We start from the raw sequence: 25984 nt of genomic DNA on the forward strand, positions 1-25984 counted from the left end.
ATTTCTAGTCAACCCCATCACCCATAATAGCTTAGTTATGATATATCACAACTACCCAACAAATTTTATCCTTTTAGTCTATCCAGAACTCCTTCAAATCATCGATTGAAACTCTGCCAGTGATATGAAATATTTTCCCGCCAAAATGTTTTTTCGAATTTTTGAGAAGAAGGTGGTCGCCCCCTATCCACTCCTGGGGTCCCTTTAGCACATGTACTGGGGGTGCAAATAGTACTTTATCCTGGGGTGTAAAACACCAGTTTTCAAGCCAATTTCGCCGCAAGAGCTTATTTCTCTATAAATACCTACAAAGACATAAAATAACAAAATAAATACAAGAATGGGTACTAACAATATACGCAATAGAGATGAAAATAGACACATAAATGCGTCTATCATGGGGCCAAGGAAAATGGCGCGGACGGCTAGGCATAGTGGGGGCAAGTGTTTGGCACGAACGGCTTGGCATGGTGGGGCCAAGGCAAGGTGCGGTTTGCTTGGCATGGTGGGGCCAAGGATTTGTCTTTCCATTAGCGCATGATGCGGCTAGCATAGTTGGGGACAAGGGTTTGGTATGCCATTGGCGCATGGTGCGGATATCATGGTTGGGGCCAAGGCAATGTGCGGTTGGCTTGGCATGGTGGCATGCCTTGGCGCGGAGATGCGGCTGGCATGGCTGGCATGCCTTGGTGCGGAGATGTGGATGGAATGGTTTTCCATTGGTACGGCGGTGCAGCTGGCATGGTTGGCATGCCTTGGTGCGGAAATACGACTGGCATGGTTTTCCATTGGCACAGTGGTGTCGCTGGCGTGGTTGGCATGCCTTGGCGTGGAGATGTGGCTGGCATGGTTTTCCATTAGCACAGTGGTGCGGCTGGCATGGTTGGCATGCTTTGGCGCGGAGATGTGGCTGGCATGGTTTGCCATTGGCACACTGGTGCGACTGGCATGGTTGGCATGCCTTGGTGCGGAGATGTGGCTGGCATGGTTTGCCATTGGCATAGTGGTGCGGCTGGCATGGTTGGCATGCCTTGGCGCGGAGATGTGGCTGGCATGGTTTTCCATTTTCACAGTGGTGCAGCTGGCATGGTTTGCATGCCTTAGCGCGATAGCACGAAAATTAGGGTTTGGCATGGATGATGTCAGTCAATGTTAAGGGTTCTGCCGTGGAACATGACCCATGTAAAAAAAAAGTACCCCGGTAATTCTTACGTAGGCATACTGATTGATTCATTAAATGTGTTAATGGTTATAGTGACGTAATGTCAGATGTACAGTTTTATGATTTTAACCCTATGCTAAAAACCACCATCAATAGCTGTGCAGAGGAGGTGGACGAAGAATACGGGGCTGAATATTTTGAATGCAAAGCACTTGAATTAGTTGGAGTGTATGGAGGAACTGGGAATTGCTAAGGCCGTATTTGAAACAGATTGTGAAAATGTAGTAAAGTCTATCTCTGAAAATGAAATACAGGTTCACTGGTTTAACCAAAATTTAATTCTAGAAGTTAAAAATAAATTCAGAAGTAGCAAACTTTGGTTTTGTAAGTCTGTAAACAGACTAGAAAATAATGCAACTCATGAAGTAGCCAAGAAAGCTAGACTACAAATTTTTATTATTTTGATAATTATCCAGATGATATCCTCACTCTGGTTAAGAATGATTTCTGTAATCTCAATCCTTTATAATGAATGAATTTATTTTAGTATAAAAAAATACATGAATGTTTATTATTTCTTACTGTCAAAAATTATTATATTATGTTTTGGTATTTAGAGAGAATGATGTTGAGAATCTTATATATGATTGTTGAATTTGACTTGTGAGAGGTATAGGGTTCTCCATGTTTAAGTTCTTCCGCGGATATAATATTGTCATCATTAGGTATTTTTAGATGCTTGTTATGTAGAGTGCGCGTACATTGAGGTACTAGTAAGGTACACATCGTTTATGACTTCGAGGTCGGAAAACCTCACGGTACTTTAATGACCATTGAAGAATCCACAATAGTCATGCCTTTCTACTCCGAAGGAAGACATCACTCAACTATTATTTTTGTTGTGAATGTTTATCGAATGATTAGTTGGTAGAACCTTATATTTCAGTACAACTTATTATTTAAATATGCTTTATCTGTTTTTCCGCATTTTATTGTTTTTAGCAAAACCTACATTGTCTTTAAATCATTCTAGTGATTACTCGAAAGATAGTTATTATTTCTACTGGGCACCTTACGGGATGATGTGCTCACTCAATTCCCACTTTCAGTTTCAGAGTCAGATCGAGATGCATATGTGGTGATAAAAGTTTCGAGGAGTTGATTTCGTTAGTTGGTTAGCTTCCACTATGTTTATTTTGTGTTTATATATTATTTTTATATCAACTCACTATTACATATGTGTCATTTGAGAGGAGTTCCTATATTTATTTCAGAGCAAGATTAGTTTTGGGTTAATCTTTCTTTAGAACTTCTAAATTTGATGTTTTAATGCCTCATTATGTAGTTGATCTCTTGGATTAGTAAGTAAATTTTGGGGTGTTACAGCTGAGAGCAAAGCTAACTTGGGACGTGAATAAGATCACAAATATTTTTAGCAAAGCTAAAGGTAATATCCCTGAGTTACTATGATTGTCATATCTCTGAGCTAATGATAAACCACTACGATGTTTGTAGAGAGTGTGTTTCTCACCCATGGTAGAAGCCGGAAGAAGAAAAGAAACACAACAGAGAACGAGATATTAATTACAAGACATCATAAAGGTAAAGGTTAAGTAGCCACACAACGGCCAATAAACAATGTCATTTCTTCATGACTCGTGAATCATACCAAAATTGAAAAAAAAAATCTAAGTTATTAACCAATCCAGAATCGACAACCTACTAAAATTCAAATAAACTATTGTATAAAATACACTTTGCCTTTCGTGACTTATGAAGACCTCGGAATCGTTGAAGTTGATCATAATATCATAATTTTCAGGTTCAATAACTGGAATCTTCTGAACAAAGTAATTGTTGAGCTTCCATGGAGCATCAACAAGCAGCTTCTAGTGGTACATGATTACATGTTATATATGGTATACAACGAAAAACACCGCGGATGATAAGCACGTATGTGCTACATTTTATACCCATATTTATACTAGTTAGGACTCAATATTTTGACTAACAACACTATTTTAATATTTTTATAGAAAGTGCAGGTGAATTCGATCAACAAATAGATAAACGGGTAAAATAGAAGCAAAATGGGGTTTGCGGCATAAACATCTATCTGCAATACTGCTCAAGGCACCCGAATGATGAGAGAGAGTTAATAACGGAATCCACTGTTTGGCAGCACCAGAAAACCCACTCACGCCAGAAGAGAGCATAGTTGGGCTAATGAATTCTTTGGTTTGCGGAGCACCTATGAGCGGAAGAGATGGAGAAAAGATAAGTAGGAGACGTGTCCCATTCTCTACTACCTTACTCGGTGGTGTATCGAAGACATCAATAGCATTTCCTTTACCGAAACAAATTTTCAAGCAGCTGAAGTTCCGAGAAGATGAATGAAAATGGAATTTCATGGGTTGATGAAGATGAGGAACGAGGTTCGAATGGGTATGAAGTGGTTCTCAAATTCAAGAAATCAAAGACAAGATGGAACAAGGAGGAATGGGTTCTCAGGTTGGTTGTTTTTGGCCTGAAGTTTATGCCGTGAAACTAGCGGGAAGAACGGCTGTTTCCGTTGAAGTTTTTCTATGTATGGCTCGTAGTGGACTGTGTTTAGTCTCTTGGGTTTGCTGGGGAACTTGGGTTCTCGTTGGTGTTGAAATTGCAGGTCTAATGAGCTATAAGAGGAACCTCATAAAACCAGCTAAAGTACACCGGAGGACACACTGAAACTGCAGTTAAGTATTCGTGAAAAGGCCTGAAAGAAGATCATATATGGTTTATGTGTTTTTTTTTTTTTTTTTTTTTGGTTTTGACACAATCGGCAGGGTTTAAGGAAACCTATTGCCTATAGTAAACTTTCCCACTCTTATCCTCCTCAAGAATCCTATTCGTCTCATTATCAAAACTGTCACTACCAATGATCAGAAAGTTTTCCTGTGGGTGCTTCCCAGCGAGCCAGTCTGTAGCCCTGTTAGTCTCTCTATAGACATGGGAATATCTAACCTCCATAAACTCTTCTTGAAGATGCCTAATACGCCTCCAAATATGTAATACACTCTATATAGGAGAGCATTGCCCAGATAGAAGTCGATACACGTTCATCGAATCAGAGCATATATGCAGTTTCCTACAATTATTGAGCTTTGCTAACTTTAACCCTACATCAACTCCTTGCAATTCATATGCAAAAACTGTGGCATCAATATTCACCATAACTTCATCTTCACCAGGAAACAACCAAGAGAGATATATCACCCTCACCTCCTTATAAATGCATTCAATGCCCCAGCTTTCCATAAATCTTCTAGTAAAAGGTTTATCGACATCAGTAATCTTAGCAACTAAGCACTTAAGTCTGATGTCCATGGTAATTAAGTGACTCACCCCATCAGGACTAGTTTTTGAAGTGGAGAATATCGTGTTGTTGCGCTCCATCCAGATGTGATACACAAAGCTATTGAGACTCAACTTCTTGATAGTAGTAACAACTCATTCACCTTTGAAATTATCCTGACACCACAGAATTTCTTCATCCCAGGTACTAGCAACATTTCTGAAGATTCCCAACTTGATTAGCAATCATTTCCATATGATATTGGAGAAAGAACATGTTAAGAATATATGTTCCTCATCTTCAATTCCTCCACCACACAAAGCACAAGCGGCATTATTCACAAGACCCCATCTTTGTAATTTTGCTTTTGTTTTAAGTCTTTTATGACAAGCTAGCCAACTTATAAAAGAATGTCTAGGGATATTATTCTTAAACCACACCAATTTAGTCCAAGGCATCTCAATAGTATCTCCAGATAGAGCTCTAAATGTCTCTCTCATAGAGAAATCCACATTCTTACTTCCGTTCCATAACACCAGGTCTTCATCTCTAAAATCATAATCCACTCCTTGAAGAATATCCTTTCCATCACAATGAGGCCCATGATTACACTCAGGAAATTTAAGAAAGCCATCAACCATATAGTAAGCTACTATTAATTCTTTGTTAGGGAAGATAGTCTCAAGACATTCAGCATTCATCCAGTCACATAACCTGCCTTTGGGATGCCAAAATCCATAATATAAGCTAGCTTTTTCTCCATTTATAAGGCAGGTATCCATAAACTGTTTTGCAGTGTCTCTGAATTCAAGAATTCTCCTCCAGCTCCATGAACAATCCTTTGGAACAACTAAAGTGCAGAAATCCCTCTGTTTAATGAGATTAGTATGTATCCATTGAGTCCAAATGGTGTTTTTGCCTGAATTAATATCCCATATGTGCCTTAAATTGGAAATAATGTTTGTTTGTTCCAAGTCCTTTCCTCCAAGACCCTCAGCTCTCTCAACAGTGCATATTTGGCTCCAACTGATTGGATTATGCTTTTTTCCAATATCAGACCCTGCCCGAAGAAATCTTTTGAAAGTAGTGTTTAGCTCTTTAATCACTCTCTTAGGAAAAATAAAGCAAGAAAAGAAAAAATAAACCATGCCTATGAGAACAATTTTTATAAGAAGCAACCTTCCAACAAAGGATAAATGTCTAGCCTTCCATGAATTGACTCTATTAGTCACTCTACCTAAAAGAGGCTGAAAATCAACTTAAGATAATCTTGAAGATATTAAAGGAATACCTATGTACCTCACTGGAAGCTCTCCTTTAGAACAATTTAAGCAGGAAGAAATATCTTCTAAAATCCCAGCCTCCACAGAAGAAGAAAATAGAGAGGTTTTGTTATAGTTCACATCTAGTCCAGAGAAGCCACTGAAATCCTTTATCACCTTTGACAACACCTGAGCAGATTTCACATTGCCTTTGAAGAAAACAAGAATGTCATCAACAAAGCACAAATGTGTTAAATTTGTGCCTTTACACTTTGGGTGTAGCCCATAATTACCAGCCATAACTTGCTGTTGTAGTAAAATACTTAAGACCTCCATTACCATCACAAACAGATAGGGAGACATAGGACACCCCTGTCACACTCCTATTTGAGCACCAAAAAATCCATAGGGGGGTCCATTAATCATAACAAAGAACTTGGAAGTAGATATGCACACCATAACCCAATCAATAAATCTCTCTGGGAACCCAAACTTCCTCATCACAACAACAATAGCTTCCCAACTGACGGCGTCATAGGCCTTTTGAAGATCAATTTTGAGATCACACCTAGGACTACCACCAGATTTATGGTAATTCCTAACAATTTCATGAGCTAAAAGAATATTATCTTGAATGGACCTCCCAGATATAAAAGCAGACTGACTAGAACTAATTAAACCCTTTAAGATAATCTTCATTCTATAAGACAAAATTTTTGTCAAACACTTGTAGATGACACTGCAGCAGGAGATAGGTCTGAAGTCAAAAACAGTGGAAGCGTTCTCACATTTAGCAACAAGAGTAATGAGAGTGTTGTTTACCTCTTTAAGAAGCTTTCCAGTCTTGAAAAAATTTGTAATGGCAGCAACAAAATCATCTCCCACCACAGGCCAAGCACTTTTGAAGAAATAACTATTGAACCCATCAGGCCCACGGGCCTTAGAAAAATGAATGGAGGACAGATCTTCAATCACTTCATCTCTAGAAATAGGCATCACCAATTTTTCAACATCACAAGGATGAATAAATCTATTGAAATGCAGTTTATTTAGCACCTCCTGGATATCCCCCTGACTAGAATCTCCACTAAACAAATCACTGAAAAAATTAACACATTCTTCACCAATCAACTTATCATCCTCCAACTTGATATCTTCCCCAGAATTTAGCACAAGAATATTATTCCTTGACCTCGTCTCCTTTACAGAGTTGTAAAAGAATCTTGTATTTAGATCACCATCCTCCATCCATTGGACCTTAGATTTCTCCTTGTTAATGGATTCTTCATACCTAGCTAGCTTAGCATAGGTCTTCACAGCTTCTTTTTATTTAACAACTAGATCATTCTCAAAGGTTGAGCCTGTAATTGTCTCCGCACTTCATCCATAGAAGATTTAGCAGTTAAAACTTGCTCAAAGAATCTCTTGAATCTATCGTTCTTCCATTGAATAAGAACCTTCTTAAGTCTTTTGAGTTTATTCACCAGCACCATCATGGGATTCCCATGCATTGGTTCCATCCAAGACTTTCTCACAATACTCATAAAATCGGGTTCATTCACCCAAAATCTGCAGAATTTGTAAGGAGGACCATGGTATCTCCCTTAAAATATACTAACCACACCTGGACTATGATCTGAAATACCCGAGAGTAGAAACTCAGCAGTAGAATCAGAGAAAGCTTCAACCCATTCCATATTCACCATTATTCTATCTATCTTTGAAGCAATTTTATAGTCCCCCTCTTGTTTATTATTCCAAGTAAAGAAACAACCAGTATATCTTAAATCAAAAATATGAGCATCTTGAGTGCAGTCATAAAATTCCTTATAATTAGAAGGAATAACCTCAACACCCCCCACTTTGTCTCCAACTTCTAATAGATAATTAAAGTCCCCCATCAAAATCCAAGGTTGATGGTTATAACAAGTAAAAGCTTTTATTTCACTCCAAAGATTTCTCCTTATAATACTATCATTACTTGCATAAATAATAGTATCCATAAAATATTTATTATAACAATCAGTTACCTCTAAAAATATAGACTGAGAAGATCAATGAATCACTTGAACCTTCACAATAGAGGTATCCCATCCAACCCATATTTTACCAGCACCATCCATAGAATAGTTATCTACAAACTTCCAAGATGGATGAATACTCCTCCTAATTTTATCCTTATTTGATTCTTGGACATGAGTCTCCACAATTCCAAGTAAACTCAAACTACTATATCTAATTAAGTTTCTAACTTCTACTTGTTTCAAAGGATCATTGGGACCCCTTGTGTTCCAAAACCCCATTTTTATCATATTAAATTTGGGGGGTTTGGTTTTTTTCCTTTAGCAGGTCTACCTGCTCCTTAACACCCAAAGAAGGCTTACCAACCCCTGCAGATTTTGAGAGAAAATGGGCTCTTGCACCATCCCCTTCCTCTCCCTTCTGCCCGTCATCTATCTTCTCAACTTGAGTTAAGACAAAACCAACATTATGAGTACCAAATTTAGTTGGGAATTCTTTTCCTTTTTGTTGATCACCAGAGGTCATAACCACTTCCATAACCATTTCATTCTCGTTGTTACCTCCAATTTCTTTAAGAATATTGTCTTCCTTTGCACCATGAACTGGTATCTCTATATTCATATCAGTATTCTCCCCCTCAAGATAGTGAAACTTATTTTGTGTAGGAATAGAAGTACTCTCTGTCTCCATAGACTTACTACTAGAAGCTCCATTAGCACCTTCCCTCATAGTCTCATCAGTTTTGCCTCCATTCTTTCCTCTACTTCTCTTGAGATTCTTCACCTGCCATCCATTATATTCAATGACTTTCTCCTTCAAAGCGGAAGTCTGAAGAACTAATTTAGATGCTGAAGCAGATTTAGCAGCTACTGCAGCAGCAGAACACTTACTTTGAGTATGTCCAAATACATTACAGTGTTGACATCTTGGGGGTCTCCAACTATATTCCACTGGTACCTGAATCTTCACATTACCCGCTAAAGCATCAATATGAGGAGGGAAATCAGAATCAACACCAATCTCCACACAAATCCTTGCATAAGCCATCTTGGATCTTGATGCAGTTTTTTTATCCAACATCAAAGGAACTCCAATGAAGCTTGCAAGCTTCCCCAATCCCTTAGCATTCCATAAATGAAGAGGTACTTTCCTTAAATTCACCCAAACATGAATTGTTTTCAGTTCTGACAACTCCTGCTCAATTAACAAAGTCCATGGCCTAACAACAAACAATTGTCCTGCAATAAAAAAACATCCATGTTCAAGAGAAGAAGCTCTGTCCTCCTCTGAATCAAACTCAAAAACAAAAATGGAGTCATCATGGAGAGTCATCTTGAAATCGTTCTTCACTTTCCAAACCCTCTTGACTGTATTTCGAACCAATTGGAATGCTAAGCGTTTCCCTACAAAGCAACCAATTACTAGGTTTTCACAGTTCTGCACATCCTTTTCAATTTCCTGTTCAGAAAACACCATCATCTTCGCCCCATCTACCATAGTCGGAGTTTCATACACCAATGGATCGTGGATCTCCACATCCTTATCAACTGATAACAACTCAGACCATTTAGGATTCTTCCCTAATCCATTCCAATTACTAGTCTTCGCAGGAACTCTAGCACCCCCTCCCATTTGAGATTCAAACCCAGATTGCATAGAAAGAACCATAATCAAAGAAATGAAGTAAAACAAGAGAGAAATTCAAACCACTTACTATCCAACACCAATCATTAAGCTCGATCCTAGCATGCAGAAGAGAAATTGAGATGAAAATCCCAAGAACTGATTGAAGAAATGGAAGCTTGACTCGAGTCAACGTCGCCAGAAAATCGCCTCTCTGAACCTTGACTTAGTAGTCGTCAATTGCTTGAATTTTTTTATGATTCATGTGTTGCTTGATTGTGTTTGGGGCATATTTGGCAGTTGTGTAGGAGCTTGGTTGCTGTTGTTGCCGAGATGGAGAAGAATTGAGCTCGAGTTGGTGGTTGTTGAGCCTGGATATGAATGGTTCCTACTGTGGATCGATTTAGAACAAGCAAGAATGACTGGTGCAATTGTGAAATGCCTCACACCAGTTCGACATCAATGGAAATGGATTGATATGGATCCTGCGCAGATGAAAATGAGAGCTGGCAGCCAGTGGTGGTCGACAGTCCAGGTGTGCTCAGTTCATGGAATAGTAGTTGGCTGAGATGGTTTGTGAACGTTGGTGTTGCGGACGGACAGAAGAGCTGCTGGTGCTGGCCGGAATTTATGTGATCAGGAAATGGAGTCCGGGGCTGGAGTTGTTGCTCGCTATGTCAAAGTTTGTTTGGCCGGTGGATACCAAGACTTGGTCAGAATCAGGGAGAAGAACGATTTCAACATGAACGTGAAGATATGGTCCGTAAGTTATCTGTATTCTCATGCAGGGGTTGGGGCTCGACTGGCTCTGACTTTGGGAAATGCCGATTGACGAAACTGAGATGGTCATTGAGTTTGTCGTGACCATGCTCTGGTTGAGCTTTGCAGTCGACGGAGAAGAAGGGTTCAGTTGGCTGCAGTGAGACAAGGCATGAATGGAGATGGAGTGAAGCATCCAGCCGAGACTTGATTGATACATGCGGGAAAGAATGTGGAAAAACGGTCTCAGATGGTCGGAAATCAGTGAAGATGATGATGCTGTGTTGCTGCCGTGGTTGTTGTGATTGTGCTCGAGAGATTATAGTTTTTTTTAAAGGAAGTGGAGACCATGCTCATTACAGCAACAACGAGTTGTATGGATACAATATGAGGAAGGTCAGGGAATATCAACTCGACTTTGTGGTCAGATTTGGAGCTGTGTTCACGGAATAGAAAGCGCAGTTGGATGTGGAAGCTGGAGCTAATGGACCCGAACAAACTGGGCCTTAGCAAATGTTGCTAGGGTTTAGTTGAACTCTTCGCATCCGACTTTAAAGATGGGAACCGAGAACAAAGAGAGGAGGCCGGTTTTGGAGTTAGAGATTTTGTTCTTCCCTGTCAGTGACAGACGAGAGGGAGAAGTGCGGCCGCTTTGGAAGTGTTTAGATCACAAGAACAAGAGACTGACGAAGACGATATTAGTTTAATCTTTCCTCTTTAATTTGTTATCATTTTTTTTGATGGGTTTTAAGAAACCCATAATCATGTTTTTCCAGAAGCCACTTTGGATATTAGGCTAATTTCAATTAATTATATAGTATAAGATCATTATGATTTGGATTAATTAAGTCTTGAATAATGTTTATTGATTGATCGAAAATATAAATTGTCGGTTCACCGGTTTTGTAGAACTTTTGTGCATAATTGTTAGGATAACAAATATATTTGTCTCATTGTCTGATATTTCATGCTTGGGTTAATTCCTTTGATGGGGTACGCTTAGAATATGTAGATATTATTTGTGAACCTATATTTAGTCTCGTATAATTTTCTCGCTAATGCAATTTGATGGTGCATGCTTTGGTTTAGTCTTTTGATGTGCCATGCTTAGGGCGTCCCAGTGATATTTGCGAGTCTAATACATATAATAGGTGATGTTGATAGAACGAACGGCAAATAAATATTCATGATTTATGTTTCATTTCAGTAATCGAATAGAAATAGTGGTGGATACAGAAAATCCTGGTTGCCGGCTTTTCCATTGGATTCATTTTATTAGTTTAGTTTTTGTTTTTGTTTTTATAATTCTAAAAATCCAAAAATATTGTTCTTGATTAATTCATTAGTTGATTGAGAATATTGATTATTGATATTTCCACCGCTCCCTGTGGGTTTGACCCATACTTGCATTTGTCTACCAGTTAGACACCGTGCGATTGCGGTTATTACATATAGGCAATCCCGAAAGCCTATCGGTTTCAGCAAATATGGATTCAAGTTTCTTTTGCCAGAACAAATGAATGTGGTTGTTGTTACAAATATTGGAGAAATAATGGGTGAAATTATATCTGTTGAACCCAGAGATCCAACCCCTGCCTCTCATAAAAGATTTTGGTTTTGATCAATCCTTTTGTAACCTTGTATACTAATGTATCTCAACTACCTCTATAGCTGTCATGCTCAATGATAGTCCTGATACATATTTTAAACCTTCTAGAGGTCTAAGATAAGGAGACTCATTATCTCTTTGCCTTTTTATTATTTGTATGGAGATTTTCTCCAGGATTCTTTTGTCTAAGGAGAATGAGAAAACTATTCATGGAGTCAAAATAATCCAAAAAAAGTCCAATTTCTCACCCTTTTTTTTTTGCTGACAACTGTCTTCTTTTCATCAGAGCTGACCTCAAAGAATGTAATTCCATTCGACAAATCATAAAGTTTAGTAAAGTTTCAGGAAAACTTATCACTTTGATAAATCAGGGGTGTTCTTTAGTAAGAAAGTTCATCCCAAACATCAAAGAACGATGTCTAAACTCTTAAGAAAAAAATTGACTTAAAAGATTCATACTTAGGTGCCTCATTATTCATAGATAAATCAAAAATAAAATTATTTGAGAGCATAGTAGAAAAAATGGAACTTAGAGTTCAAGACCAGAAAGGAAAAGTACTTGCTCAAGCAAGCAAAATGATCCTAAATTAATAAGGCAACTTTACCAAGTATGGCTAGTTATCATATGGGATGCTTTATTATTCCAATTTTTTTTACCAATAAGATAGATTGCAAAGGCACTTTTGGTGGAGTAAACAAATAAATGCTAAGGGATATCACCCCAAATCCTATTCATGTCGTAAACCCCTTAGTAAATGAGGTATGGGTTTCGGAAATGCTCACAAATTTAACTTAGCTCTGGTAGCAAAATTAGTCTAGAGGCTACTAACATAACCAAATGCCCTCTGGATTAATCAATTCAAACCTAAATATTTTAGGATATCCTCGATCTTTAGAGCCAAGCTTCCCTCTACGAGTTCTTGGATTTGGAAATGTATACACAGAGGGAGCAAGCTAGTTGAACAAAATAACATATGGGAAGTGGGGGATGGACATAGTATTAATTTATGGGAATAAAACTGGATAACATATTTAGATGAAAATATGAGTCAATTTAGAAATGCAGATAATTGTTATTTACTTGTGGTAGATATCATCGATCCAATCACTAAAAAGTGGAACGAAACTTTGATTCACTCTTTATTCCATAGACATATAACAAGGAAAATTTGTGGGATTAGAATAGATTTTAGTAGGAATGCAGACACCAAAATCAGATAAACTTAGATGGTTGCTAACAGCATCAGGAAATTTCACAGTTATCTATGACTCAAAATTAACTGTAGTTATAACTTAGGTTTATCATACTCTTTTTGGAAAGGATTATGGGCATTAGATCTATCACAAAGAATAAAAATTTCACCTGGAAATGCCTCAAGAATGCAGTATCTACAAACCTTAAGTTATCAAGATTTATGACAGATGTATCACCTAAATTTTCATTCGGGTGCGAGGATAAATAATCTTTATAACATCTATTCTTCCACTATCATTATGAAAAATCAGTTTGGGTTACAGGTCCCAATCCCGTGGAATTAAATTTTAGTACTTCAACCACATTTTTGGAAATCTGTAAAGATTGGATAGAAAATGATAACTCAGTTTTACCCATATAGATTATTAATGACCAAAGTGTAGTTTATATGGAAGGAAAGATGCAATAGAACTTTTGAACGTAATCAAAAATCTCACCTAAAATTACCTATAGAAATACAGAGACACTTGAATTTCTGGCATACGGAGAAATATAATAATACAAACATTTGTATCAATCTCTCTGGAAAACCAAAGGCAGATTGGAAGTATCCTCTGAGTTCCCAAAGCAAAATTTATTTAGATGCAACATGGATTTCAAAAGATGTACCAGCAGGTTTTTCCTTAATTCTAAAAAATGATGCATGTATCTTTGAACAAGGAAGAGCAAGACTTATTTCAACAACAACACCAGAAGAAGCAGAAGCACTAGGACTTATACAAGCAACTAAATGGGCAAGAGAATGCAGATTTACAAACTTTAGTATTGAAGGAGATTCTTTGCTTACTTGAATGATTTATCTTCTCACTTAACTTGGCAAAATCAGTCTATTATGGAAGAAGTGGTACAGGAAATTAGTTTGTATTCAATTTTTTTTGGTTTTTTCTTTGTTCCTATAACAACAAACAATGTGTCTGATCTTCTAGCTAAGGAAGCGAGATCTTTTAAAACATCACTTAATTGGGTGATTGATCCTAATTTTTGTATTGTCCAAGCTTTAGAAGTATATAAATCAAATGTTAGGGAAAAACCCACAATCCTAACTTTCGATGGCTCAATTCACTTTGGTGTAAGGGTTGTTAACTCCCCTAGTTAGATCTTTTAAATGATTACTTAACACTCAAGAAAAAAAAACTCTAACGAATAGGAATCAAGTTTTAAGCAAATCCATGGCAGAGCCAAATAGGAACATCATATGTACTGTTTAATACATTCATTGAGTCAAACATAGAGTACGGCTGCTACTTCACCGTTTATCGAGTTGTTACTGTCGCTCAGATGAGCCTAGCCATCTCAGCCAAATTTTAAAATCTAAATTACTCACGGATTATTATTGTATTAATGGTAAGTACAAGTCTTCTACCCTTCTTATTGGCCAATTATTTGGTGGTCTCTTAACCTCGAGTGTTTTATTTCAATAATGCTAGGTTCGCGGGGAATTAATCTCGTGATAAATCCTGCGGATCACATCAACTGGGACCCATGATAAAAAGATTTTTCTGGGGATTGTAGTAAAAAGGTTCGAACTCTAAGACTTGTGAAAGCAGAGTTTTTAGATTTAATAAAAATATATATATACAAAATATTATCACAGGTTGAAGATAGTTACTGGGTCTAGGATTCGGTCAAACTCATATCAATAGGTTCGATTATTCATTCTCAACAATTATCGCTCAACAAATAAAACAACATCGACTCTTATTTTTTTGCCAAGGTAGATCCTCCAAACATTAGTTATAAATCCTAAGCATGGGACATCAAACATCTAAGCAAGCATGACCCATCTAATAAAATGATAACTAATTTTTTCAAATCATATTTCAATTAAAATTAATGCAAAAGTCATATAGAAAATAAAATAAAATCACCCATGTATGAAGTTCGTCTTCCTCCGTCGATCCAGTATTGGGGTTTAGCTCCTCATATTGTAGACACTCTCAAAAGTTTTTTTTATTGCTCAAAAAGTGCTTACAATGGTGAGAATGTAGAAATAATGAAAGCAGCGAATTTGCAACGCTTTATGGACGTTACAGACTCGCTGTACAGAACAGGCGTTGCGAACTGAAGATATACGTTACTAATGGACTGTTATAGAACTTGAAATATACGACCCTATAAACGACTGTCCTTAGCAGCTGATGTTCTTCATGTTCATCTTCTCTGCAGCAGCAGAACTTCTCTCTGGAACTCGATCAAAATCATCTCTGCAGCTTTCTATTCTCCTCCCAAACTCTCCAACCTTTGCTAGATGACCCTAAAAGACTTATATAGCCTCACTGCAACCAAATATCGCATCATAACTGCATATAATTCTCTCTTCAATACTCTGCAGATACGGGAACATTTCTTTCTCTTTTTCTCTTCCACACGCGTTTGTTGTACATATAATTGCTCCAACACGTTTCTGCCTAATCCCAGTAGCAGTTATACATGCGGTAGCCTCATGAAATCCCCTCAACATGGCAAGAAAATACCGATTATCTTTCTCGTACGTGGCATCCCCTGTTTTCTTATCCCATGATTATCCAGCCCAACTAACCCAATTTGAACACCCATACCAGCTCTGTCTAGGCCCTAGAAATAAACTCAATCAATTTGTGCCGTTGAGTCTCCTTTAATCCCGACCAAAATTTGCTTCAACACTTACGCAGGTTAAGAACCATTTTTTCCCGCCAAAATTCGGTTCAAATGGGGAAGAAAATGGTAGCCCCTATCCAGAGTAGGGGTGCGAATAGCAGCTGCCTTGGGGTGACCTGGGGGTGCCCCTTAGTAATTAGGTTACCCCTTATCCAAAAGCGAGTGTCCGAATAACACTTGTCCTCCGGGTGCAAAAATCAACTTTTCGAGCCGAATTTCCCAAAAATGTTTATTTCCTAAAAATACATAAAAACACAATATTAGTACAAAAATACAGTTCCAACAATACGGACATTGAGGACAAATTAGACACAAAAATGTGTCTATCAACCCACTTCAGCCTTTCCATATCCAAATGTTGAGAAGCATTCCCCTCGTTTGTCCGATCTCCTTACGAGACTACCCGATTTTTTTGGGCGTCAACGTAGTATTACTCGTTTTAATTTGTTTTTTTATTCTTCTCCATTTTTGCTTGTGTTACCGTGCATTGCTATTTCCATGTCAATAGGGCTTTAGGCTTCTTTAGTGAGGCTAAGCTAAGCTAGCCCGTACATATGCACAGTATTTTCTTTGTTTTTATAATAAGAAGAAATTTATTAAGTAGAAGAATGGAGTGTATCATTTTCCATGAGGCTACACAGATGATCAGGGTAGTTTCTTGTGTGATGAACAGGTAAACCTGTTTCTCTCACAGACTTTGCTACATTGTATGCAAATTGGTTATCATTGCGACTTACATAAGAAAAATAACAGGAAATAAAACTCCTACTCAAATGTTTAATAATTTTAAGAATATTTCTGCTTTCCTATTGTATGAGAAGACTGTCATCCACAATTGACTGAATAACAAGCATCGCATCAGCTTTAATGTGTACTTTATTAATCTACAAGTCTTTAGCCCATTATAGAGATTCCAAGACGGCCATACATTCTGCAGTTTCGGGGGTTAAAATTCCATGCGATTAGCTCCCTTTGATCCCTGAGCAGGCACCTGAAAAATCACGGATAATGATACCCGTACCATCCTGGTTAGTATCATAGCTAAAATATGCATCAATGTTAAATTTAAGATAATCTTGTGCAGGTGGCTTCCATCTCGAAACAATTAAAACATCATCAAGAGGGGTATGCATGTTATTAACTGAAAAATGAGAGTGCAGGTTATAATGAATTTTATGAACAGTATTGGCAGGGTTTAGATGTACTCCCTGAAAGACAGAATCACATCTGTCTTTCCATATAATCCATGAACCAATCATTAAGGTACAGAGCTTGTCATTTGCAGGATTGTGAATGTCATTAGAGAACCTTCCTTCTACCCATTCAGAGACTGTTGAGTAGTTAGCTGAAATAATCTCGATATTGGTATTCAGCAGCTTCCAGACAGCCATGGAGTGAGCACAATCAAACAACGAGTGTTCCATTATTTCATCAGCCAAACCAAAAACACCACATCGAGAATCGATTTCACTATTGTAGTAAGCCAGCCTAACTCTTGTTGAGTGAAATCCATGAATACATTTCCAAGCAAAAAAATTAACTCTGCGAGCTACTTTACTTTTCCATAGAGTTTTCCAGACCTTGCTAAGTATGATTCTTCCATTAATCGGAGCAACATTGTCCTTGTGAGAAAGCATTTTATAAGTACTCTTAACTGAGAATTTCCCATCCTTTGCTGGCATCCATATCATCACATCCTCTTTTGAGTGATCTAAATGAATACCTAGAATGTTAAGAGAAGTATCATTGTCAAATAATCGGTTAATAAGATTCACATTCCAGGAATCAGTGTTTGGAACAATAAGTTCTTCAACTTCTGAATAAAACCTGTGAAACTCACTAGCTGGTAATGGAGGAGTAGAGAGACCTGGAACCCATCTGTCAAGCCATATTTTAGTTTTTATCCTATTGTTTACTTCCATGAAGTAGTTTGCTTGAACTACTTTCAGACCTTTAATTATCCCATTCCAAGTACAAGAACAATTTTTTGCTTCCAGATTTTGATGTATTATATCACCAGCTTAAAATACTTACTTTCCATAATTTGGCACCAAAGTGAATGTCGTTCATTGCATAATCTCCATGCAAGTTTTGTCAATAGAGCAAAATTTAATAATTCTAAGTCCCTAAAAGCCAGACCACCATCTTCTTTTGAACAACAAACTTTTTGCCATCCTAGGGGGTTAGATCCTCTTTTAGAAGTGTGTCCCCAGAAAAAACTTTCTTTGTATGGAAGTAAGCTTGTTGATGATTTTAACAGGCAGTTTGAAGTTTCCCATTTGATAGACAAGCACTGATTTCAAGACATGTTTAATCATAGTTTCTTTGCTAGCTTGTGTGAGTGAAGTTGAAGACCAGGCTAACTATCTGTTGATAAAACTCTTCTTTTGCTTTAAAAGCCTCTTGCTTAGAATGACCTAAAATCAATGGAGAGCCAAGGTATCGTTCCTTTAAAGTCATTCTTTTAACTCCAAGAATCAATGTGAGAGTATCAACTTCATCAGGATCTGTGTATTTGCTGAAATGAACAGAACTCTTTTCAAAATTAATTAGTTGCCCTGATTGAGAACTAAATTCATGAAGTAACTGAATTAGATTGTTGACAGAAGTATTTCTTGAGTAAAAACTAAGCAATCATCCGCAAAAAGAAAATGATTAATGGGTGGAGAATGTGCAGCCACTTTAATACCTTTAATGATGTTGTTTTGTTGTGCAGTGATTAGATTCCTAAAGAAATTACATTGCCAAAATGAATAAATAAGGTAAAAGAGGGTCACCTTGCCTTATCTCTCTTTATGGATGAAACTCTTCACATGGATATCCATTAAGCATAACAGATAAGGAGGTAGTACTTATACATTGATATATGAGATCACAAAAATCTTCACTAAAACCAAAGTATGTTAGCACCTTGATGATAAAATTACATTCTATCATGTCAAAGGCTTTAGACATATCTAATTTTAGGGCCATCCATCCAGATTGCCCTTTTTTTTTCTTCATAGAATGGATAATTTCTTGAGCAATGACAGTATTGTCACTCATGAGTCTTCCAGAAACATATGATGCCTGAAAAGGAGACATAATTTTCTCCATGAATGGCTTCATTCTGTTAACCAATATCTTAGAGATTATTTTTTAAGAAGTATTGCAAAGACCAATTGGTCTATAATCTGCAGCACAACTAGCTTTTTTCTTCTTAGGAATAAGGGAGATATAAGTCTTGTTGATCTGCTTAAGGATATGTTTAGTTTGAAAAAAAACTGATTACCATGGAACAAACATCTTCACCAATAACACTCCATTGGATTTTATAAAATCATGCTTGGAAAGCTTCAGGGCCTGGTGCACTCCAGTTATCCATGATTTTCAAAGTAGAATGAATATCTTGATGAGAAGGAATTCTGGTGAGAACTAGATTATCTGCAGCTGTGATAATTGTAGGTAAAGAAGTATAAAGACTGTCATCAAGTTGAGTATTAGATGAAGTACTTATATTACTGAAATGTTCAGTTAAATGCTGAGATATATCTTCCCTTAAATGAAGCCAGTTGTTGTTATGATCTTTGATGGAATCTATTAACTTCGTTATGGAAGTATTTAATATTGACATCCATATCCTTGATGAAATTATCTCTAGACTTTTGCTGATAGAACTCACCTTTTTCCTTGTGACATTGATTAAGCTGCTTGTTGATGTTGAAGATTTTGTTATGAATATCATCACTTGAAGGTTTTTCTTGTAGAGAAAGAAGTTCCGCTTGAAGAGTATCAACTTTTTGATTGATATTACCAAAATGTTGTATGTTCCATAAAGATAAATCTTTTTTGCAGAACTGAAGCTTCTTAACAAGTTGAAAACCAGGAGAGCCAGAAACATTTACATTCCAAGCATTTTGTATGACTTCAGAACAAGAGTTATCATTCAACCAAGTGAAGAAAATTTGAAAAGATGCTAACATAAAGCAGAATTAGAATCAGAGACTAACATGATAGGACAATGATCATTACCTACTTGAGTAAGGTGAAACAATTTGGATTTTGGAAAATTTAAATTCCACTCACTATTACCAAGAGCCATGTCAATCCTAGTTCTTCTAGTGCATGTTCCTATGTTGTTACTAGTCCAATTATAATCTCTACCAACAAAATCAATGTCTTCAAGACCACTATCTTGCACAATTCCATTAACCGAACCATCCATAGAAGATGAAGCACTACTAATATCACCTAAAATATGAAAGTTAAGGTCACCTAAAAGAATCCAAGGAGCAGTATTAACAGTACTAATTTGGTGAATGAATTCCCATTGACTCTATTTCTTAACATGATTGTTGTACCCATACATGCATGTAAGTAAAAACTCAGGTTTACTCATATCAGGTTGAACAACAACATTAAAAATATTCATGTATGAGTCAACAATGTCACAAGTAAAACCATTTTTCCAAAGAAGTGCTAACCCACCAGATAGACCCTCAGGTTCTATATAAGAGTGATTGGGGTATTGAAACTGGTTTAAAAGAAGCTTACATTTAGCATAGATAATTTTGGTTTCACACATGAAAATAATATCAGGATTTTGTGTTCTTATAAGATCACTCAGATGATTTCTAGTGTTGCTTTGTTTGAAACCCTGAACATTCCAGGGGATTACCTTCATGTTGTGAATCGGTTCAAAATATTTAGTACCATCTATAATCAATAAACTAGTAAAAACCAACCACCAAGAAATTCTATATGAAAAAAAAAAATTGAAACAAAAATGCAAGCAATTAATGCAATAGAGAAACTTGTACAGGAAGAAAACAAATAACCTAACTATAATAAATGAGTTAAAGATTGAAATTGAAATAATGTATAAGAAAAATGAATGAAGGATATAGAAATGAAAATTTACCTGTTCCTCCAAAGATGTATTATCATCATGCAAATCTCTTATTGTGCCCTTTAGAGTTTGCTTGGTGACTGTGTTGCTCTCAATGGTAGAGGACGTAACAGCTTCAGAATCCTGTTGAAAGGTTTCAGCATCACCAGAAGTTCGAATTCTCTTGACTAACCTATAATTATCATCAGTAGCCTCAGGAGCATCTTTGAGCAGGAAATCCATATTAATAGGGACGCCAACATTAGAAGGGACAAAAATTGTAGTTTTCTTAAAGTTCTTCTGATTCATCTTAGAGGCAGGAGCATCTTTAGTAGACAAAGAAGAGACATTCTTCCTAAGGATAGAAGTCTTGCAAAAAAAGTATGGCTTTTCATGAGCCTTTGTGAGATAATTGGCAGCGTCTTTGCATGTCAGTGTTTAATGACATAGCAAGTAGTGCATATACCAGGGGGTTGCCTCTCATAGTAAAACTCAACCCACTTGGAAATGCCCACATTCATGATTGTCTTGATACCTCTTCTCAAAGGGTTGGTAAGGTCGATGTTAACACAGACCTTGACTGGATCACTTCCAATTGGAACAACATCTTTTGGCTCAATCGCCACCACTTGACCCATTAGCTCTCTCATCTTTGTTACTGCATAAACGTTCATATGTTCAGGTAAGAGGTATTTCAACTGGATACAAAATTGTTGAAATCCCCATTGAGATTCTGAGTAAACCATTTCTGGGATGAAGTCATGAACCACCAATAATTTTTTGTTGATGCTCCAAGGACGCTCATTGATGACTCTGTTAAGATAATCCCATTAGATAAACTTGAAAATAAAAAGATTTGGCTCAATCTCAAAGATTTTGAGTTCTTCAGAAGTGATAAAGGGCCATGTAAAACAAATGAACTTCTCGGCCATCTCATAAATCATTCTACCTTCAATGATAACTTTTCCAATCGCCCAAGCTTCCCGATTTTCTTGTTCTTCTTTTTCTTCTTCAGGATTGTTAACAACATCAACAACATAGGATATGACTTCAGAGGTATCACCAAGTTCAAGAGTAGCTTTCTTGAATTTATAGCCAAGTTCCCAACCTGTGTATCTCCATCTCCTTCCATTGTAAGCTTAAAAAGATGTTTAGGATTTATGGGATGTCTGCAAGCTGGTTGAGGATAAGAGAAACCAAAAGAAATGTGGTTTTTAGATAAAGGTTTAGGGTTTGTGATATTGTTGCCTAAAATTTTGCTGATTGTGGTAATATTTTCCGAAACGGAATGGAGATCAGTTTGGAAAGTATAGCTGGCAAGAAACCATCCTAAAATAATTAAATGGTGGTAATTCCGGAGGTGATTAATCCTTGAATTTTTGAATTTTGAAACGAGTGATAGGCGGGAAAACTTGAATGACTGATCCACTGAGTCAGTAATAATATCAATCCACCATCTACCTTTGAAAGCAACACAGATCTTCAAACGATTTTTAGCAAACTCCGCAAACGCGTAGGACACAACTAAAAAAAAGGCAAACGCCAGTAAAGCAAATGCATACAATAAACACATCTTGGAGAAAACAAGACTAGATTAGTTATTCAGGAGGTTTTAATACTTGCTAGTAAGAAAGTAATGAAAATGATAGAAGAAAAAAAAATTAATAAGAAAATAACATGGAATAAATTTGAACAATGCAAGAATGGGCCCTATAGCATTAAGAAAACAATTGAAATAAGAATCTTCGTGAAAAATGAAACAACAAGAAGAAAAAAGTTAACTGAGTTAAGAAAACATTACACCCGACTCACGGATCTATGGAATAAATTTTTTTGATCCTTAAATTAATAAAATAAAAAAAAAGCAAGGTGTATGAGAAGGTGTGTCGACTATTTGAGTGGAGGAAGTCGTGGCTACAGAGCCGAGAAGAGAAAAGGAGTTTGTTATTTTTGTTTTATTTTCTCCATATGCACAGTATTTTGTATTTTCTTAGGACAACAAAATGTCCTCAAAAAGAGTCTCATTATAAACCAATTAAATCTCTCTTCCTCTTACAATATTATTAGGACTTTGGAGTACGTTGAAAGCTTAAAAAAGGCCTCATTTGCATCTGCCAACCATTTGTTGGCGTGGTGAAAAACTTAAGAATTATTCTTCCCACCCAAGAGTTTTACGTGTAATATGGTACTCAATAACAAAAATTTAAAAGTATCTTTTTTTTTACTTGGACTTTGTGTTATAATTAGGGCTGCACATATCCGACCCAACCCGTCGATCCTACCCGTATCCGACCAAAAATACCTGCACCCGATTCAACCCACCTAGGCATGGGTCGACTATGGGTGAGGCACGCCAGAACCCACCTATCTTGGGTCGGTTGCGGGTAGAAACTTCCGTCACCCGAACCGACCCACCCACCCGCCCAGAACTAACATAGGATTCTTGACCCTTAGATCTAACCTAGGATGAATTATCAGAGCCGTTGAATTGATGAATAAAAGACCTAACCTAATCGCATTTTCCTTCTCTTCTCTTCCGCGGCCTCTTCTCTCCTTCTCAGACAGACTCCAACTCCATTCTTTTTTCTTCGCTCAGTCTCAGATTCGCTTTGTGGATCATCAGCATCACCAGAAGCAAACCAATAACGGAAGGTAAGATTAGGAACCGTTGTAAACTTGTAATTTTTTGATGATGTGATTTCTTGTAATTTTCAATTTAGGGTTTATCTGTTTAGGGTGTTGTTTTTTAATTTCAGTTTGGAATGAATTGGTATGATGTTACTATGTTAGAACTCAGTACTGAAGAGTTTAATCAGTAGATTCAAATGATTCTTGAGAAACCCAAATTGGTTATTGAGAAACCAAAATTTGGGTTATTGAGAAACTCAAATTGGTTTTGCTTATTTTACTGATTCATTGAGATAGTTAGATGAGACGAATACAACTTGTTTGTATAAATGATAATATCAGGGAGAAGTCTTACTGTGGATCTCGTTGTTAATGTTTATGTGTTTTTAGAGGTGTTATTCTTCTAAGCTGCAACTGCAACAATGAGTATTTGGAATTACTCATTTATGTTCAGAACCAGTAGTTTGATTTTAAATTTTAAATCAATCTCAGTTTTTTAGTACAACCTAGTTAATTTATTTGGTATTTGAACTAAGTCATGAGTATGGTGTTCAATTCAGTATGGTGTTAGTACTTTCAATTGTTGCAAATATTCAATTGAGTATGGTGTTAGTATGGTGTTTGATTTTAATGTGTTTTACCGATGTAACTTGTTTCTTTTGTGCAGGTTACCATGGTTGAAATCTCAGAAGATGATTCTGCTTCTAATATGCCAATTATACATGGAGTGGCATCAAAAATGGGACCTCCCCCTCCACGTCCACCACGTTCTGGACAAGTGCATGGACCATCAACAGGGACAGGGAGTACCGCTGGCTCATCTACACCAGCTTCTGAACCTTCACATGCTTGTGCCGCAGGTGAAACATTAGATAATAATCCTAATGTTGGTGTGAAGAGATCAAAGGTATGGGATCACTATGATATTTATGAAAATGGTGAGAGAGCGAAATGTAAATATTGCAAAAAGGCTAATTACAAGATTGGTAAGAAACATGGGACTTCTAATCTCCAACATCATTTGGATAAGTGTCAGAAGTATAAGAATGAAATGAATGAGGCTAGAGATGACGGACAACAAACACTTGACTTCCAGCCTTGCAAGCTTGGAGAGGAACCACAGTTGGTTGGGGTGTCTTTTTCTCAAGATGCGTGCAGGAGAGCGCTGATTAGATTTATCGTTACCGATGAAATGGCTTTTAGAATTGTTGAAGGTGAAGGTTTTATAACTTTTTGTAAGTATCTTGAGCCTCGATTTAAGCTTCCAAGTCGTATGACAATATACCGTGATGTGTGCAAGCTGTTTTTGACAAAGAAGGCTAATCTGAAAAGTTATTTCAAAGAAAACAAGGTAAGAGTGTGCCTTACTACTGACACTTGGACGTCATCGCAGAATTACAATTATATGGTAGTGACTGCGCATTTCATTGATCATCACTGGAAACTACATAAAAGAATTATCTGTTTTTGCTTGATTGATAGCCATGAAGGTACAAATATTGGAGAGGCTTTGGCGAAATGTTTGCTAGACTGGGGACTTGAAAAGGTTTTCACTGTGACGCTTGATAATGCGTCTGCAAATAAAGATTTTGTTGACTATTTGAGGAAGAGAGTTAAGAGTTGGGGTTCTGCATTACTCGGAGCTAAACATTTACATGTTCGATGTGCGGCTCACGTACTTGGACTTGTTGTGAAGGACGGTATGAAGAAGTATCATACATCACTTCTCAGTATCAGGGCAGTGGTAAAATATGTCACGAAATCTCCCGCAAGATATAAAAGGTTTACGGAGGCTGCTGAGTCGGAAAGAATAGATTGTAAAAAGGGTCTGATATTAGATGTGAGAACGCGGTGGAATTCTACTTACTTAATGCTTGTTGCTGCTGAAAGATATGAAAAGGCATTTGAAAGGCTACGTGAGTTGGATAAGGCATTTTGTGAAGTGTTTTGCTTTGATATTACAGTACCAGATAATATTATGGGTGATGGTGATGACACTGTTGATCTTGATGCTGATTATGATCTGGAATCAGACAATGAAGAAGAACTTGATACTACTGAAGAAGAAGATTCTGCTGCTGTCATGAAAGCCAAGAAAAAAACAGGCCAAAAGTGCATGCTCCTGAACGATACGATTGGTGCAACGCGAGAGTTCTGATTAAGTTTCTACACGTATTTTATGAAGCAACTGTTGCATTTTCAGCTTCTACTTATGTTACTTCTCATTCTTTCTTATTGGAACTTGGTACTGTTCGTCAAGAATTAGAAGAATGGAAAAATACACATGAGGACCCTTTCTTAAGCCACATGGGTGCTGTAATGTTGCTCAAGTACAACAAATATTGGGGAACATACCGAAAGATGAATTCGTTGATGTTTATGGTTGTACTTCTTGATCCACGAGAGAAAGAACATGGATTATTTGTGACTGTTGAAGATTTAATTGTGCATTATGACCCAACAATGAAGAAAAAACTTGTAGAAAAATGGGTTGAAGAATTTTGAAAAATTTTGTGGAGCTGTTTGCAGCTTATAAAGCAGAAAATGTTAGATGTGCAGTATCTTCATCAGAATCTGTGGGCGAGACTAATTCTACTTCTACTTAAAGTTCTTCGAGTTTTGGAAGTACTATTTCTAGCAAGGCCAAGTATATGGCGGGAAGGAATAAACGAAAGCATCAATTGAGTAATGTGGAGGACAATGGGAGATCTGAGGTAGAAAGGTACTTGGCTGAACCGATCTACACACCCACAAATGAAAATGCTACTTTTGATATATTACAATGGTGGAAGGTAAATGTTGCGAGGTTTGACATTTTGCCACTTA

At 37.1% G+C, this 25984-nt stretch overlaps 3 protein-coding genes across 3 annotated transcripts; 1 reads left to right on the plus strand and 2 right to left on the minus strand.

Moving 5' to 3' along the window:
• Positions 1 to 4741: 4741 nt before the first annotated feature.
• LOC113315435 lies at positions 4742 to 6094 on the minus strand. The gene is made up of 2 exons (XM_026563712.1): positions 5788 to 6094; positions 4742 to 5556 (listed from the first exon to the last, which is right to left on the minus strand). Exons 1-2 carry the CDS (start codon positions 6092 to 6094, stop codon positions 4742 to 4744), a joined length of 1122 nt encoding a protein of 373 aa, XP_026419497.1.
• A 39-nt stretch (positions 6095 to 6133) lies between these two features.
• On the minus strand, positions 6134 to 7659 carry LOC113315436. The gene is made up of 2 exons (XM_026563713.1): positions 7383 to 7659; positions 6134 to 7080 (listed from the first exon to the last, which is right to left on the minus strand). Exons 1-2 carry the CDS (start codon positions 7657 to 7659, stop codon positions 6134 to 6136), a joined length of 1224 nt encoding a protein of 407 aa, XP_026419498.1.
• Positions 7660 to 23487: 15828 nt separating this feature from the next.
• On the plus strand, positions 23488 to 25663 carry LOC113315437 (zinc finger BED domain-containing protein RICESLEEPER 2-like). Its single transcript, XM_026563714.1, has 3 exons — positions 23488 to 23550; positions 23826 to 25296; positions 25362 to 25663. Exons 1-3 carry the CDS (start codon positions 23488 to 23490, stop codon positions 25661 to 25663), a joined length of 1836 nt encoding a protein of 611 aa, XP_026419499.1.
• Positions 25664 to 25984: the final 321 nt, after the last annotated feature.

This window comes from Papaver somniferum, chromosome 10, assembly GCF_003573695.1.
Source record: "Papaver somniferum cultivar HN1 chromosome 10, ASM357369v1, whole genome shotgun sequence".
Taxonomy (NCBI): domain Eukaryota; kingdom Viridiplantae; phylum Streptophyta; class Magnoliopsida; order Ranunculales; family Papaveraceae; genus Papaver; species Papaver somniferum.

Excerpts from the sequence above, each read along its gene's own strand:
- LOC113315435 (XM_026563712.1), bottom strand. The coding sequence starts at position 6,094 with ATGGAGGTCTTAAGTATTTTACTACAACAGCAAGTTATGGCTGGTAAT. Across the intron at positions 5,557-5,787 it reads GCTTCCAGTGAGGTACATAG|GGTCTGATATTGGAAAAAAG; the intron begins GTATTCCTTTAA and ends TTCTTCGGGCAG.
- LOC113315436 (XM_026563713.1), bottom strand. The coding sequence starts at position 7,659 with ATGGGGGACTTTAATTATCTATTAGAAGTTGGAGACAAAGTGGGGGGT. Across the intron at positions 7,081-7,382 it reads TATTTCAGATCATAGTCCAG|AAGCTGTGAAGACCTATGCT; the intron begins GTGTGGTTAGTA and ends TTAAATAAAAAG.
- LOC113315437 (XM_026563714.1), top strand. The coding sequence starts at position 23,488 with ATGATAATATCAGGGAGAAGTCTTACTGTGGATCTCGTTGTTAATGTT. Across the intron at positions 23,551-23,825 it reads ATGTTTATGTGTTTTTAGAG|GTTACCATGGTTGAAATCTC; the intron begins GTGTTATTCTTC and ends TCTTTTGTGCAG. Across the intron at positions 25,297-25,361 it reads GCTCCTGAACGATACGATTG|CTTCTACTTATGTTACTTCT; the intron begins GTGCAACGCGAG and ends TTGCATTTTCAG.